The sequence below is a fragment of the Bactrocera dorsalis genome, chromosome 3, assembly GCF_023373825.1.
Source record: "Bactrocera dorsalis isolate Fly_Bdor chromosome 3, ASM2337382v1, whole genome shotgun sequence".
NCBI classification, from domain to species: domain Eukaryota; kingdom Metazoa; phylum Arthropoda; class Insecta; order Diptera; family Tephritidae; genus Bactrocera; species Bactrocera dorsalis.
Window position 1 is genome coordinate 11,994,577 of NC_064305.1, and position 17,365 is coordinate 12,011,941.

Consider the following 17,365-nt stretch of genomic DNA (forward strand, 5'->3'; position numbering starts at 1 on the left):
TATGGTTTATAACACAAAGTTACTTAGACCCGATTATCGGGGGAACGATTGAGTTCTGCTCTACTGGGCTGGGTGCAGTCTGTTTAGGAAGAACTGTTACTGGCGTTGAAACATCAGTTTGTTCGGTTTATGTGTCTAAGAACTCAGCTGCGTTCCTGCGTCTTGTGTCCTTTTTGTCTTTGATCAGTTCCTACGCAGTCTACGGATAATGTTGAAAAGCTCCCCTAACTCGGATGCTTCGTTTTTACCTCGGTTGTTATATATGTTTTACATTAATCTGGCTTCGTCCTTTTGACACTATCTCGGCTTTTTAGCAGCGCCTCATCCTCTCTTGGTTTGGAGAGATGTGTCAGTTGCATTTCTGGTTCCTGTGATTAACTATGCACTGCAGAGAAGCCACAACTTATCGGAGTTCGTGTTCAGGGCCAGAAAAATTTCACTAGTCCGGATATAAATCAACTGAGCTTAAACCGCTAACTCAATGGCGACGTAGCATCCAAGGTACTTGAAGGCTTGCCATGGTTTTAACAGGAGGTAGGCGCCTATAAAATATCCTTGAAAGCCATTTCTAAAAGATATCAATCTAGTGTACTATGGTGTCAGAATGCCACAGGCGTTAGCCCAAGTTCAATGCTTCCAAATCGCTTGTAAAACTCGTAGTTGTACTTTCTGGTTAGCTTTTTTGGTTTGTCGTCTGGTTTTTTGTCCCTTGGTTTGGGGTCTGCTTATTTGTTATTCGCAGTTAACAGTTTCGCAGGCCGCCTCTATCCACTCTGTGATTCCGGCTAAGCTTAGAAGTTGTATATTTTTGTATAACGACTTCCATTGTAACGTTCCACGTCGATCTATTGCCTCCCTCATTTGAGTAAGTGTTTGGTCTAAGCTGCCCTGTCTAGGCTGTTGAGGATAATTATTTCCATGCGACTTCTATTCACCTCGTCACCGGAGATTCATAGGATGTTTCAGGTCATTTAAGCCCAGCCCTCCTTCCCTATCACTTCTGGTCAGGTGCTGCTTATAAGTTATTCACAGCTAGCTTGCAAACTGAACTTCACCTTTACCTTTCTCATTCCTATAAAAATACATATTAATATACATATGTATCTAAGTATAAGTGTACCTTGATGTCTTAAAAGTACAAAAAAAAATTCAAAAATTAAAATTGTAAAAATAAATATTTGCGCAACTTTCTTTGAGTGCTTTGTGATTTCATTATTATGCTCTTGTCAACTTCTTGTTGCTCACATTTATTCATTTTTTCGACGTCTCTTATGCTTGCCACTTTCCTTTGTTCGAAAGAAAAGTTGAAATCGAGAGCATTTTGGCACTGTGCAAATATCGTTTTCATATTAGGGTGGTCGTTAATAAGTTGAAGGCTTGCTTTTTTTATACTCACCTCACTCAAGATACAAGTCAGCTGTAAAAATATATAATATTATAGAAAAATTTCGAGACTGATTGCAGTTTACCAGCTAGAGTTTGAAAAAATATGATTTATTTTATTTTTGAATTCATAATAAGTACCAAAACCAAAGACATTACAAATATTTCCAGATATAGGGTACTTACATAATAAAGCTTAATAATGTACCTCAAGCTTTAAAGCCAGAATCAATTTTTTTTATCAAAGAAATTTAAAACAAAAATATACTTCCTAGCTTTATGGTTAGCACTAACCGGTATATATACCCAAATATACATTATACTCTCTTATAAACAATTCTTATTTACTCCCAAAGCAACACAATGAAATATTACTTTACAAAGTTTTAATAAAAATTTGATTTACGGCGAAAAATATTTGCATAAATACTTTGTCCGGAACCTTTGTTAAACCGTCAACAAGAGCGATATTTCAAAATTAAAGTCATTCTAAATTTCCCGTTCATCATTCATTTTATTAACATGAGTTGCCTAAAAATATGCAAAGTTCACTGTGAAAGTAGCTCATGAAAAGTCCACAGTCATTTTAACATCACGCCAAACAGACATTTCCACATCATACGCCCAGATGTATACTACATATCTTAAAGCAAGCAACAGTGCCACCAAACCAACCCTACAGAAACCGAATACACACACGCAAGCACGCTTGTCAGCACGTAATCACAACGCCTGGCTTGGCTCATGCCAAATCCGCTAAATTAAATGTTCGCATATTAAGCCTCATGCAATTTGACTGCTAGTTAGCCTACTTTTGTGAGCGCCCCAAAAAAAATAAAAAAAAAACACGACAATAAAACGTTGTGCACACTCATCTGTCAAGCTTCAAAATGCAAATTCGTGCAGCATATCTGCCGCGTAAGCTCCACTTTTATGAATGAACTCGCAATTTGCATTAAGTGGTTTCTTAATGATTTTCGAAATTACCCTTAAAGTATGCTTAGAAAAGTTGCTAAATTACATGGTCGCAATTTTTTGCGCTGCCATGCATAACAATTACTCAGCATACGCTCCGGTGTACTCACGGGCGCATAAACGCTCATATGTCTCGACATATACGACGTAAAAGCGCTTAAGACGCCCACACTGGCAAGCGAGTCACGTTCGACTTTTTCGCTTGTGTAACGGGAAAAATAACGAAGAATAAAAATAAGTGAGGAAAATGAAAAAAGCAGGAAAGAAAGGCACAGGGTGCTCCAAAAATTTGCACAAAAGTACGTAAGTAAAAATATAATGATATAGCGCCTAATAGTATACCTCATTAGCTCTTAAGTTGATTTATTTTCGGCTGTAGACGTATATATTATAGGTTCTGCCACATAACAACATATTTTCGAAAAAAATACTAATTTTTTTTGTAATTTTTTAAAAGAGCTTTTAGTGAAAAAGCTTCAATCCTTTTTCTGAAAGCATTTTTGTTTTCTTTGTATCTGCTTATTGAAAATTTTATTTTATAATAAAACTACAACTTAAATTAAGCTTTTAGATTTCATAATTTTTTCTCTTTTTAAACAATCTAAGAAAGCTTTTGAAATTCTCAATATACTCCGTTTCGTTTTCATATACCATTCAGTTGAAACTTATAGTCCAAACAAACAACAGGAGAAAAAAATTCAATTGTCGAAAGTTTTTCTTGTGAAAATAAAGCTTCACGGCCACTTATTTACTGTTACTCAAATTTCATTCAAACAAAATTAAAAACAGAGTTGAGAAGAAAAGCAAAGCTTTTCAAGCTTCTTAGTTCAAACTTTCAATAAGAAAATTTCTTATGGTTTAAAGCTACAAAGCTTTCAATAGATGCATGTCTTAGCTAGTTACTATCACATAAGTTTTCGAAGAAGTCAAATGGTATTAGGTCACTTTCGTTATTAAAATTAAATTTGTAAAGCTTTCACTATTCTGCAGCTTTCGTAAATATGTATATGTATTGCTAAGTTGAACACGGTTTTCATAAATAAATTCAAATTCATTAAAGCTTTTACATTAATAGAGCTTTCATTAAACATATGAACGTAACTTAAAAGCTCAATTTATAAATGTATCTCTTACATGGTAATTCAAGGTGCTTTCAAAGCCTGTTTTTTTAGAGCAAAACTTTCCAAAGCTCAGGAGCTTTTATGTGAGACTTGAAACTTTTAAGTAATATTTTTTTTTCTCAGTCGGTTTAATCTCAAATTTGTCAAAATTTTTAATTTACCGAAGCTTTCGTAAATAGTATGCCTATAAAAGCTAAAAACCATCTATATTAAAAAATTAAAATTCCTTAAAGCTTTTACAATACAAGAGCTTATATTTGTTATATTTTGCTAATATGTACATTGTGCAAAAAAGCTCTATATATCAAAGTGTTTCTTTCATGAAAATGCTTTCAAAGCTTATATTGTTAGTGCAACAAAGCTTTCTAAAGCTCAGGAGCTTTCATATACAAAAAAATCTTTGGTTAATGCCTTTGTCCCCAAGCGGGTTTAACTTCAAATTTGTTAAAGCTTTCATGCTACAAGAGCTTTCATTTAAAATATTATGCTAATGTATATATGGAACACAAAAGCTGTATGTACCAATGAATTATTTGTCTGAGATGTTTTGAAAGCTTGAAGCTTTTATTTTTATTATTGGTAAAGTAGAATTGCTTTCTAAGGCATCTTCATTAAAAAATTCAATTACGTTAAAGCTTTCATATCCCTAAAGCTTTCATTTAATATATAATACTGGTTATATGAAACACAAAAGCTCTATATACAAATGTGTTCCTTATTTGGCATTGCTTTAAACTTTTCTATCATTAATTAAAGTAGCAAAGCTCTCTAGAGTTATGAAGCTTTTTCGTCAGAGACTAAAGTTTCAATTACACGTTTGTCTTCAACTGGGCTTAACCTAAAAACAAAACAAACAAAACAAAAAAAAAAAAACAAAAAAAAAAAAACAAAAGCTTACACTACTTACTGAGCTTGACATAGTTCTTTCAGAAGAATCTAAATCCAAAGGAAATAACCAATTTTTTATTATCTTTTACAATTGTACTTGAAAAGTTCCTGAGAAGTTTAAGAACTTCGTTCATGAAAACTAAACAAAAAAGACATCCTTGTGGAATAACATAAGCTTTGATAGGAATTTATTTTAAAATGAGCTTAAAAGCTAATAAAGTTATTACATACATTGCTATCTTAAGCTTTTAACGGCACATAGTTTGTGACTGCAATAAAGCGTTTAACTTCGGCACCTTCAAGGACATTTCATTTAGTGCTCAATACTCGATGTTAAACTGGTGAAATATCAGCACTACAGCAACAAAAACTAACGAGCAGGTATAAGCAGGAAGGGTGAAGACATGTTAACTGGTAGTTGAGGGGCAAGAGGAAGCATAAATACTGAAGTTGTCGAAGGCTATAAGGAGGCAGCAACGAGATAGACGGCGTGAGTTTGCATACAGAATGCGGCAAACGAAGAAGAAAACGTTATTATGTCAGCCAAGGATGTTGGAGTTAGGCAAACGACAGCGCACACATTTACGAGCTTGGCAAACAAAAACTACAGGTATACATAGACATACATGAATACATAGAGTGTGCACTCGAGTCTAATGTTTGTGCATGTGCACCCCGCCCAGCACAAAAAGTAATGGTCTTCAACGAAAATGTGGCTGAAAAAGTAAACAGAAACCGAAATACAGCCTGAGAGCACCGGCGAAGGAGTAAGGAACCCCCAGCAATTGTGGACGAAAAAAGTGTTGTGGAGCATCATTGCTTGCCAATATGGCAGATCCTGTCAGTCAGTGAAAAAAAATTGGCAACTGCCGCATGCTAAGAAAATTGCAAGCTTCGTACTAATACAACCACGCACACAAGCATGGCAACCAGAAGATGGTTATTCAAACAACTAAAAATGCGTTTTTGTGCCCGGCTACGAAAGGTGTGCTGATTTCTGGCGCAAATACAATGCTGCAACTACCTCTATATTTCATTCTCTATCTCTCTCTCTATTTAACGCCTTTCTCGCTCAACAATTTCCAAGTATTTTCATTTCCTCTTCCGTGCGTCTGTTTAAACAGCGTGAAAGTTGCAAGTGTGCAATAAAAGTTTAGAGCCGTCATGCGTGCACAAGAAATGCAGGCGCTTAAAATCCTGAAATATTTTGCACTCGTAATTCCTTTTTACTTCATTGAGGTCGCGCGTATTTTTCAGCATCAATTTTCATGGCGTCAATAAAGTTTTAAGCCATTTCACCAATACACTTTGTGGTGCGCTCAATGTACCAAATTGAGCGTAATATGTCACAAGGTATTATCGGGTTGAGAAATGAAGCAATTCTTTTTCACGAAATTGCTGTGGCGCTATTTCAAAGTAGTACTTTTATGTGTGACCCATTCTATATTTTAAGAAAAACAAAAAAAAAAATTAATTGAAAATTAACGTAACATAATGAAATCGCATTATTTGTGGGTTATATAGTAATTGATAGCAGCACTTTTATTGAGCTTTTTATTATTATGTTAAGTTTCAAATCTATTTATCTGTTATTTTCGGATTTTGAAAGCTTACCGGAAAGCTATAAACCTCGTTTTTGAGTTAATATTATTTTGAAATTTTAACTTAGGTTATTTTATATGTTATATTCATGCATATTTTCAATTTCTGCGAACTTTTTGTGTTAACAAAATCGAGCTTTCATAGCCATCAAAAGCTCACTATCTTGTTTTTAAGATATTTTCTTTGCGAAATATAACTAAGCATTCTTTATATGCTGTCTTAAGGCATCCTTTAATTTCTATAAACTTTTTATACAAATAAAATAAGCTCTCAAAAATTTTATAGAAAGTCTTCGGATTTTTGTTTATGTTGATTTAATCCATATTTAATCAGATAATTTTTTGAAAGTCTTTGGTTTTTTATGTTGATTTAATGCACATTTTTAATTTTTGTTAACTTTGTTTATAAAACACATTAAGCTTTCATAGTGCCCGAAAGCTCTAAATTTTGATTTTCAGATAATTTTCTTCGAAAATTCTTCAAAATATTTTTAGTATTTTAAACTTGTAGTTAATACAAAATTAAGCTTTTCTAGTGACTGAGAGCTTTAAATTTTGGTTTTCGGTTAATTTTTTTTTGAAATTATCGGATGATTTTGTGTATATATTTAATGCATATTTTTAATTTTGGTTAACTTTGTATATAAAAAAATTGAGCTTTCACAGTCACCGAAAGCTCTAAACTATGGATCTCAGATAAACTTTTTTTATTCAAAAGGCTTAGGATTTCTTATTTTACTTCAGTGCTAATTCTTAATTTCTACAAACTTTTTGGCTAAACAAAATTGAGCTTACATACGAGTAGTCACCGAAAGCTCTAATCTTAATTTCAGATATTTTTTTTTTCGAAAGGCTTTCGAATTTTTTCTGCCAATTATAAGCATATTTTTAATTTTTATAAACTTTGTGTAAATTTGAGCTTTCATAATCATCGAAAGCTCTAAAGCTTAGTTTTCAAATAAAATTTTTTTTGAAAGGCTGCCTTGAATTTCTATTGTTGTTTTAATAAATAGTTTTAATTTTTATATAATCTTTATGTAAACAAAATTGAGCTTTCGCAGTCACTGAAAGCTTCAAAGGTTTTCAGATGATTTCCTTTTTTCAAAAGGTTTTGTCATGTTGTTGGATTAATTTTGAATGTTTCACTATTGCTTTCGATTTCATCAAATACTTTCATCAAAACTAAAATTCTCATAACTAAGAGATTTAAAAAAAAAAAAAACAAATAGTTTATTTATATATTCAAAACTTTACGGTTTTAAAAAGTTACACAGATCTATAAAAAAGAAAGAAATCGAACACGCAATTTCTCTTCTCACGATTTTATAATATATACAATATTATTACTCTTTTCTCTATGCCTTGCATGACCTCTTTCCGTGTTTCTAGTTGCTATGGCATGGAATTTATGGTCAGGTGCGTAATCGTGCATTAAGTAAAGTTTACTTTGCATTTCTTTAAACTTTAATTCCGTGAAAATTTGACCGAAAGCAAGGAGAGAAAGTTCTGCCAGGATAACAATATTTTCCTCACATACGTTTTGCACCGAACTTTGTGTTAGCATATATGTATGTTAGAGTAGAGCACTATTATATTCTCCTTTTTTGTGCAAGCTGGTATGGTCACAATCCTTGGTTACAAATATGAGTTCGTTCTGTAGACTCCTCTGTGATAAGTTGTATTAACTATATATTATTTTAGTTATTTGCAAAAATATGTGAAAATAAGAATAAAATATGGAATTGAAACACAGCGCGCGAGGATTCCAGAGTACCAAAGCTTTAGTTTTAGCTTACGATCTTCCTACGATCGAAGTGTACTCGTATAGAGTCACCAGCCTGAAGGAGGATGTTTACTCACCACACCCAAGAATGTGACTTGGATAAAGTATGAGTATCTCGTTATAACTGCATACAGTAGCTATGCGTAATATTTCCGATCAAAGCTTAGCCATATTTTGTTGCTGAAACTCATATATGAATTTCACCCTGAGTGGAAGGAAACTTAGCTAAATGCCTATACCTAGTAACTATATACCGTTTTCCACCGCCGAATAATTGTGCAATTGCTTGAAAGCAAACACATAACTCACTCACTTTCTCTCTCAGGTTTGTATTTTATTTGCCGCTACTTAAAAAAGTGCAATCGCAAGGAAAAACAATTTCCACTCATCCACACAACACGTACGTCGACCAATTTATTTAACGCACTGTAGCTACGAGAAATTTTCACGCCTCAATTGGCCAATCAATATGCCGTAAATTGTCTAGGGCTATCAAGAAAACGAATAAATTTGCCGCATTTTTTTAGGGCTTTACAAAGCTGCTGTGTCCTAGTCACTTTTGGCATTTTTTTTTGTTTTTGCTTTGCTAATACGTTTCTGAGCTGGCGCAAACTGTCATTGCGTGAAGAATGTATGGAGCTAACGTGTGCCAATGTAGGCAGATGGCAGTCATATCAATAAAAGGTGATAGGTGATTCAAGCAGCTAGATTAAATTAGTCTAGGGTTTGCTATCCTTTGTTATTGTATGTTATGTTATTTTATGCTTTGTTATGTTATGCTATGTTAGGTTGTGTATTGAAGTTATCTAATGTTATGTTTTGCTATATTATAATGATATATGTTAAACTACTAAGTTATTATTTATAGTATTATTCCTTGATCAACAGTTATTGCTTGATATGTCGTGTTATGTTTTGTTACGTTATGTTAAGTTTTGTTATTTTATGTTATGTTTTGCTACGTTATGTTAAATTAAGTTATTTTATGTTACGCTACGTTATGTTAAGTTAAGTTAAGTTAAATTAAGTTAAGTTAAGTTAAGTTAAGTTATGTTACGCTACGTTAAGTTAAGTTCAGTTAAGTTAAGTTAAGTTAAGTTAAGTTAAGTTAAGTTAAGTTAAGTTAAGTTAAGTTAAGTTAAGTTAAGTTAAGTTAAGTTAAGTTAAGTTAAGTTAAGTTAAGTTAAGTTAAGTTACGTTAAGTTAAGTTAAGTTAAGTTAAGTTAAATTAAGTTAAATCAAGTTAAGTTATGTTAAGTTCTGTTCTAGTATGTTATATAATGTTACGTTATGTTAAGTTATGTTATGTTACAGTGTGCTATCTTGTTTGTCAAACACCATAGCACCCCTTCTAACCTTTGAACGGAGCAATAAAATATTTTTTAATAAAGCTTAATCACATATTATTGGTAATGACTGCACTCAAGTATCAGCTACATATGTATTTACTATACATATGTATGTATATACCGACATCCATACATCCATACACACAAAAATTGTTATTTGTTATGTTCAAAGACTTTTGAATGCGAAATTAAGACACTCTAACGCCCGCCAGCCATGTTTTTATACATGTGTGTGTACCGTTATCAGTCACAAAGTCGGCGTGATATAAACGCTGCGCTGCTAATACGCCTGGTAGAAATCACTCATGCATAGAGCAAGTGAGATATTGAGTGAGTGGAGCAATTTTTTCTCACACTTTTTTCCCCCAACTCGTTGGACAATCGTTAGCCCAACTAGTATTAGTGCGATTGCATGTAGTCTGACTAAAGGACGGAAAATTTCGTGGAAAAACACAAGCAACCTACAAAAAAATTTGTAAGCGAATATTAAAGGCTGCAATGACCGAGTATATAGTGTGGCCGTTTGCCTAGAGTTACCGCACAAAAAAACTTTTCACACAGAATTATGTTAGCTCTGCGAGGAAAAAATGGCAATTGAGTAAAAAGTGTACTTTTTTTCTAGAAATTTCCGGCATTCAAAATGGCGGTTGTAGTATAACGGAAAGTGATGCGCCAGCTTTTTCGAGCGTATAGCTGAGTGACTGACTAGCTGACTGGCTGTCTATTTGCCAACAAAATCCTAAAGCAATTTGCAAACTGCCAAAAACACCAAACTAATGCACAAACATTCGTTTATTCGTGTTTGCGTCTGTGTGTGTGTGTGCTTGTGCACAAACAAAGCTACTCAATGGAATGAATAAATGAATGTGCACACACAGATATGTAACGTGAAGATTGCTGAGACTGTGACAACAGGCAATAAGCAAGCGAGCTTTATAGTAAAAGAAGAACAAATATAGTGAAGGTGAAAAAATAGTTTTTTCTTTGTTTTTGTTTGTTAGCAATTTAAATGAACGTAGCGTGTGAGTTATCAGTGGTAGACGCAAAAAAGTATGCAACAATTTTTTACGACAAAAGCAGAAGTTAAAACGGAACAGAAGTGTTTGAAAAGATTGCAATGCTCACAAAAGCCAGTAGCTGAAATGTAGTAAAAAATCTAACACAAAAAAATTTCAGAAAAATTGTCAAGGATTTTCAAGCAAACTGATATAAAAACGAATCAATAACACAGTAAATAGTGAACCAATGAAATATGTAGTATTTTTAATTATTATTTTTTGTAATAATTTTTTTGTTTAAATATTTCTTTTAATACTTCAATTAAATAAATAATAAATAGAAAAAAAAAAATAATAATAAATATTTATTCTTTAGTTTATTATTTTATGGAAAAAAAATTAAGACTGTTGAACTATTTTTATTCATTAATTTTTTTAACAAAATTTTTATTACTTTTTTTAAACAAATATTTTTTTATATTATTATTTGCAATATTACTTAATTTTTGGAAGTCAATTTTTTAGAATTAAATAAAAAAAATGTAGTAATTTTTGTTAATTAATTTTTTTCTTGATAAAATTATTTTATACAAATATAAAATTCAATTTTTCAATTTTTTGGAATTAAATTAAAAAAATATAGTAATTTAAAAAATTAAAATATAGTAATTTTTTTGATTATTTTTTTTCTTGACAAAATTATTTTATAGTAGCTTTCATAAATTCATTTTTTAAGTCACAGTGTTTTCAATAGTTTTTCAAATTAAATTTTTTTATATTTTTTTATTTGAATTTTTATATGTAATCATCATTTTTTGATTTAAACATTTTATAAAATTATAGTAGAAAATATTTTTGTTGTTTTTATTGATTTTTTTTCTTATCAATATTGTTTTAGATTAATTTTTCATATTTATATTTTTTTAGATTTAAAAATTTTATGGAATTATATAAGAAATTATTTATTGATTTTGTATATCACATTTTGTTTTTCAAGTTTTAAAATTAATAATTTATTGTTGCATTATTTTTTAAACTAAAATCTTTTATGAAATTAAATTTAAAAATATTGTACTAATTAATTAATTTTTTAAATTAATATTTAAATATGACTTAATTTTTTAATATAAATTCATTGCTAAATTAAATTAAATTTTTTTTGGGGATTATGCATTAAATTAATTTAATAAACACAATTTTAAATAAAAAAAAATTATTTATATAATAATTAAAAAAAAACATTAAATTAAAAATATAGTTAATTTTTTTTTTTATTTAAATCATAATGAAATTAATGTTGGCCCAGCTTTTAAAATTAAATTATATCAAACAAAAAAAAAATTTTTAAATATTGAAAAAAGTTGCTAAATATTCACCAAAATGAAAAAAAGTCTATCTCAAAAATATTCACAATCATTAGAATTTTTGTCGATTTTTCGCGCAAACAAACGCCGTTGTTATTCCACCCTCAAAACGTCAGATTATTTGCAAAGCACAAATAAACGCTTCCGCCGTTGCTGGCGGTTGGCATTCTACGTCCTGTCTTTATCCTTCGCTCCCTTTTTGTATGCCGCACTCTCGTTTTTTTTTTTTGACTAAAGCTTCTTCACAAATAATAAATCCGTTACGGAAATGCTGACGACCAGGCAAAGCTGGCTACGGAAAGCAGTGCAAAGTGGACATTTAGAGAAGACATTTGGGGTCAAGTGCCGCACTTGTCTGGCACCTAGTTTCCCGCATTATTCGCCACTTTTCACACGCTCTGACAGCGTTATTTGTAGCGTAAAAATGCGAACAGTTTGCAGATTACTAAAGCAAAATATGAATGGGATGACAGTTGCAAGAGAGATTACGGTTGTTGAATGGGAAATGAGAATATTTCACAAAGGAAAGTGGTTTTTGTGCAAAACTAAAATGTTTTTACTCAAAAAAGTTGACAGTTTTGGGTGTTTAACTATTTTTCTGTGCAAATGCAAATCACTATTAAATTTCGGCATGACTCGAAAAAATCAAATTTTTGGTAAAATTCAATTTTTTTCAAAAAACACCGCAAATTCATTTTCGACGAAAGTGAATGTCCAATTTTTAGCGTTCTCGGAGACGAATATTTAATTTTTCTGAGTTTTTCGAATTTTTCTCATTAATTTTGAGGTTATGTGGAAAAACTCTGTATAAAGGAGTTATAGGTATTTTCATTATCTGCAACATTGCCATACAACTTTTTTCTATTCGACTCGTAGTTTTGCTGGAAATTGATTTTGAAAGTGGTATAAAATGTAAATACGCCTGTGGATAGGCTACGTTTTTTGTATACTTATCGCTTAAACTGCTTTTAAACATGTCAATTACAGCAATTTAATGAGAATATGTATTCTCTTTATGAATTACTACATTTTTATAGCAATTTTTCAATTTTATATTTTTATAGCAAATTTATTTTTGCAAAATTGCCGTTTCCGTAGCAAATCAGCGACGCTAATTTATTTTTATCTAAGTTTGAAAGTATCTAGTATAATTTTCGGACATAAAAATGTCAGTTATCTCTAACAACAATAACATTTTCATGCCAGAAGCAGCACAAAATGAATATGCGCCTCTGGATAGGCTACGTTTTTTGTATAATTATCGCTTAAACTGCTCTCAAACATGTCAATTACAGCAATTTAATGAGAATATATATTTTCTTTATGAAATATCACAATTTTACAGCAATTTTATATTTTTTATAGCAATTTTATCGATTTTATATTTTTATAGCATCTTTGTATTTCTGCAAATTTGCCATTTCCGGAGAAAATTATAATTGTAAAATGACTTTTTTCCAGTCAGGCAGGCATTTCATGCTGCCAAACGCAGCAACAGTGCTTGCGCGCTGTTATTCCCTGACACGTAACACAAACACACACAATTAAACTTGCCCCCCATAATTTCTTTTCACGCACTCGCTCGCCTGTTCATGTCAGTGCAATTAACTTAATGTTGCTTTGTTTCAATTACAAAAATTAAATGTACTTATGTGATTCAATTTATTTTCATGCTCACAAGCACACACACACATATGTATATAGTGGTAGCTCAGAGCGTGCAAGCTTTTGTAGATATGTGTATATATATATAAATAAATATATGTATGTATGTATGTCTTCACTTGAAATGACATTTTCTCTACCTCTATCCTGCTACTACTGCGCCACTGTTTGGCCCTCACAGGGCAGCTATAAAAGCGAAACACATTTCAAATAAAGCAAAGTACACACTCGTATAAATTTAAGCAAGCATGTGTGTGTATATGTTGAAGCAATCGACAGAAAGTACACACTTTCAAGTTGCATTAGTGTGGAATTCTAACTAATCGAGCGCGTGTTGGGTTAAAATGCCAAACACTAGGAAATACTGTCTACATATACATTTTTAATTACACAGCTGAGATCAAACAATTAAATCTATTTGCCGGCACTGACAAGTGAACCGTTATCCAAAGTGCCACTACTTTGTATTTGTATTTGTACAAGTCGTCGAGTGCGTTTAAGCAAAGGGGAAGCGAAAGTAGATTTATAGTAGCAATAAAAGCAAACAAGTGGGGTTTTGGGGGGTAATTTCGGAGGAAAAAGATATTTTTTTTATCGAAAGCTTTTATGTCGTTAAATTAAAATATATTTCTTTTTATAAATTGTTAACTTCGGTTGCTCTGAAGCTTCACAAAGAATATCTTCCATACAAGATCTTGATTTTGATCAGTTAATTTGTTTGACAGCTATAGGCTACAGTGGTCCGATCAAAGCAATTTCTTCGAAGAATGTACCGTTACTTTTGAGAATAACACATGCCGAATTTCATGAAAATATCTTGTCATATAAAAAAGTTTCCCATTCAAGGAATTTATTTTGATCGGTCCATTTGTATGGCAGCTATATGCTATAGTGTTCCAATCAAAACGATTTCTACGGATATTATGCCGTTGTATTAGGGGATAGTCCATACCGAATTTGTTGCAAATATCTTGTAAAATAAAAAAATTTTCCATACAAGGACTGGATTCCTTTCGCTCAGTTCATATGGCAGCTATATCCTATAGTTGTCCGATTTCAAGAATTTCTGAGCATATCTCACTATTTCTTTAGGCAATAATTTATGCCAAATTTCATGAGGATATCTCTTCAAATAAAAAAGTTTCCTATACAAAGACTTGAATCCGATCGTTCAGTTTATATGACAGCCATATGCTATAGTGACCTGTTCTAGACAATTTCTTCGTAGTTTATACTATTGCCTTAGGAAACAATTCGTGCCGAATTTCGTAAGGATAGCTCATCAAATAAAAAAGATTTCCATGCAAGGACTTCCGATAGTTCTGTTTATATGGCAGCTATAGGCTACTGTGGTCTGATATCGGCGGTTTGGACAAGTGAGCAGCTTCTTGATTAGAAAAATAAGTGTGGAAAATTTCAGATCGATATCTCTAAATTGCGACCAGCTCATGCTCATGCTGAACCTTTTATATATATTTTAAGCCAGACATGTCACTTCTGGGTGTTACAAATATCCTAGATAACTCAATTTACCTTGTTAAGGGTATAAACATCTCTCAACACTTAAAATTTTATAAAAAAAATATACCCATAAAAATGAAATAAAAACCTTCTTTTCTCTCTTTCAGAACTCCGCTGAACCGGTGTACTCACCCACTATGGCTGGCGGTCTGTTCTCCATAGATCGTAAATTCTTCGAACGTCTTGGCACGTATGATTCTGGTTTCGATATTTGGGGTGGTGAGAATTTGGAATTATCTTTTAAAACATGGATGTGTGGTGGCACACTGGAGATTATACCATGCTCACATGTGGGGCATATATTCCGCAAGCGTTCACCATATAAGGTAAGTGGAGAAGAAAAGAGAGGTAGAGAATAAGACATCTGAAATATGTCTCTCGTTTCGCAAGAGAGAGAAAATGATAGCTGGTCCGATTTTTTCATAATCCGCGAGCTTAAAATCGGCAAAGAAGAGTCACCTAACTTAATTTCGCGAAATTTCAACTGAAGTGACTTTGACGAGTCTTACGCCACTCAACAAGTTCGAACTAGTAAGCAACTAGTAAGTCCTAAGCTAATATTATCATAACTGAATCAACACCTGGAAACAGAGTTGCTTCGACTGAACCTGATCTGAGTTGACCTTGAGTTCAGCCCTGATTCGAGCTTTATTGTAGGCTGTAGGAGCCCTAAAAGTCGTAAGACGTACAAACTTTAACTCGTTTAGGTGTGATACAAGCAATGATTGTATTAATCATAAGGTCTAACCAAGCCTTAAGTCATGTTTTATGGATTCATACTGCCAATGTATCACTCCGTCGACCAACTCTACCTCCACAATGCATTCAGAAGCTCGCGCATCATGTCGTTACTCTCTTTGAATGACGAATAATAGATCTCAACGGTCCTCCAGAATGCTTCCAAATATGATTCTGAACGTGATCCCTAAACTCGACACTGTCGACAATGCATCCAGACTACCGAAATATGTAATTACTGCCCTTAAGTGACCAATAATAGATCTCAACTGCCCTCTAGTATGCATTCAAGTATAATTCTGGGCCTGATCCCTAAACTCAACCTACTCATTACGGATTTGCTCGATTTGTATTCGTGTCTTCGTTTAGATGGTCTACCCTCAGACTTGAGCTACTCTGTCTATCTTTCATATATCATTTCGTAGCGTTGATTCAGTGGATCAGTATCTCATGCTCTGATTTTATGGGCAAGAAAATTTCTAAGCCATGTCCCCTGTCTGGAACTTTGCTTCTTATAAGTCTTTAGTTATTGGTGCATCTAAACTTTAAAAAGGGTTTAATAGACTAAATAGCTGACTCACAACCGCCGCTTATCGCTTTATACTAATGGCTTGATAAAAGCTGGTGACGGAGCATTCATACTATTTCAACGTAGAAAATCTGATATTTTAATGTTTTGCTGCATTTGTTACTCCGTCCAGCCGAAGTGTCTATACAAATAGTAGGTATGTAAATAAGCTTTAATGTAAGTAGGCAAGCAAAGCACTTGTGCGCACTTAAACCTTCACCCAGAGTGAAATAAGAGCTTACAATACGAATATAACTTACACCATGTCATACTCCCACACCTTGGTTGCCAAGACCCCCAAGGATATTGTGCAATAAATAAACAAGCCACCTGGCTAGCCAAGCAAACGGTTTGTTGTCCGTGGCAAAAATAAAAGCGCACGATATTAAGGACATATGTATGTACATACCTACATGCATGTATCACCTGTCCATGAGCCAAGTGTTGACACTCCATTTGTTCGGGCAGTGCAGGAAAACCTATATGCTGTTTAACACCTGACGAACAATAAGCAACTCGGCTAACAGGACGAGTTACATAGCAGCAAAGCGAGTGCTTTGGTGAGGATATACTGCCGTTTACAAATATAAATATCGGGGAGAATAAGTAGAGAGTAAAGTAAGCAAGATTGCTATTAGTCGCATGTGTTGTTACATCAATTACTGTTAGGGCACGTGCTGAAAACAGCGGTCGAGTACTGGTAGACTAGGGTGAGTGCTCGCATGGAAGCCGAAGCACCACAAAGCGAAAACGTTGTATAAGGTACGGTGGTGCTGATGAAATGAAAAGGGAAAGAGTTACCATACATTCTGGTTAACGTATTAATTAGTAAAAACGAGGGAGTCAGATGGAGTTACAAATTTTGCTAAATGATAAATATTTTGCTGGTTCTAAATTAAAGCATTAATCTCACATCGCATTGCGTCTTAGAAGCTGGAAGACGGTAGATATAGTGGCTGCAGGAAAGAATTTGCATGTACATATGCTGGGCTCCATACCACAAGGGCCCTCCGAAAGTCGAAATAGTCGATGAGATTACCAAAAATTTCATTCGTTTGTTTAGCCAACCAAATCAGAAAATGTGCCCTGAAAACAACTCGCAATAAAATTTCCGAAGGAGAGGGCAGGCCGATCGGTGTGAGATGGAATGGTATAAGGGCATGCATGACCAAGGTCATATACAAGCCAGGAGAAGGAAAACATGCATGCTTTATATTCAAAAGGGTCTCGAAACGACGACGGCTTAGCGGTATTATTAACGATGACACATGTAGAAAATGCAGGGAAGAGGCATGACAGATACGTCGGAGCCCCTTCTCAGTTCCTATGCAATCCTATTAAAAACTCAGCTTAGATTTCTAAGAGCATATTATTTTTTGGCAGAAATTTGCTGATAAATGAGGGATTTTGT

At 33.1% G+C, this 17,365-nt stretch overlaps 1 protein-coding gene across 3 annotated transcripts in view; it reads left to right on the top strand.

The window, feature by feature from the left end:
- The window catches only part of LOC105226683 (putative polypeptide N-acetylgalactosaminyltransferase 9), a 160,099-nt gene that overhangs the window by 121,995 nt on the left and 20,739 nt on the right, over positions 1 to 17,365 (top strand). For all 3 annotated transcript variants that reach the window (XM_049453730.1, XM_049453732.1, XM_049453731.1), the window contains exon 7: positions 14,756 to 14,974. In XM_049453730.1, coding sequence (XP_049309687.1) covers positions 14,756 to 14,974 — 219 coding nt within the window. The remainder of the gene's footprint in view (positions 1 to 14,755; positions 14,975 to 17,365) is intronic.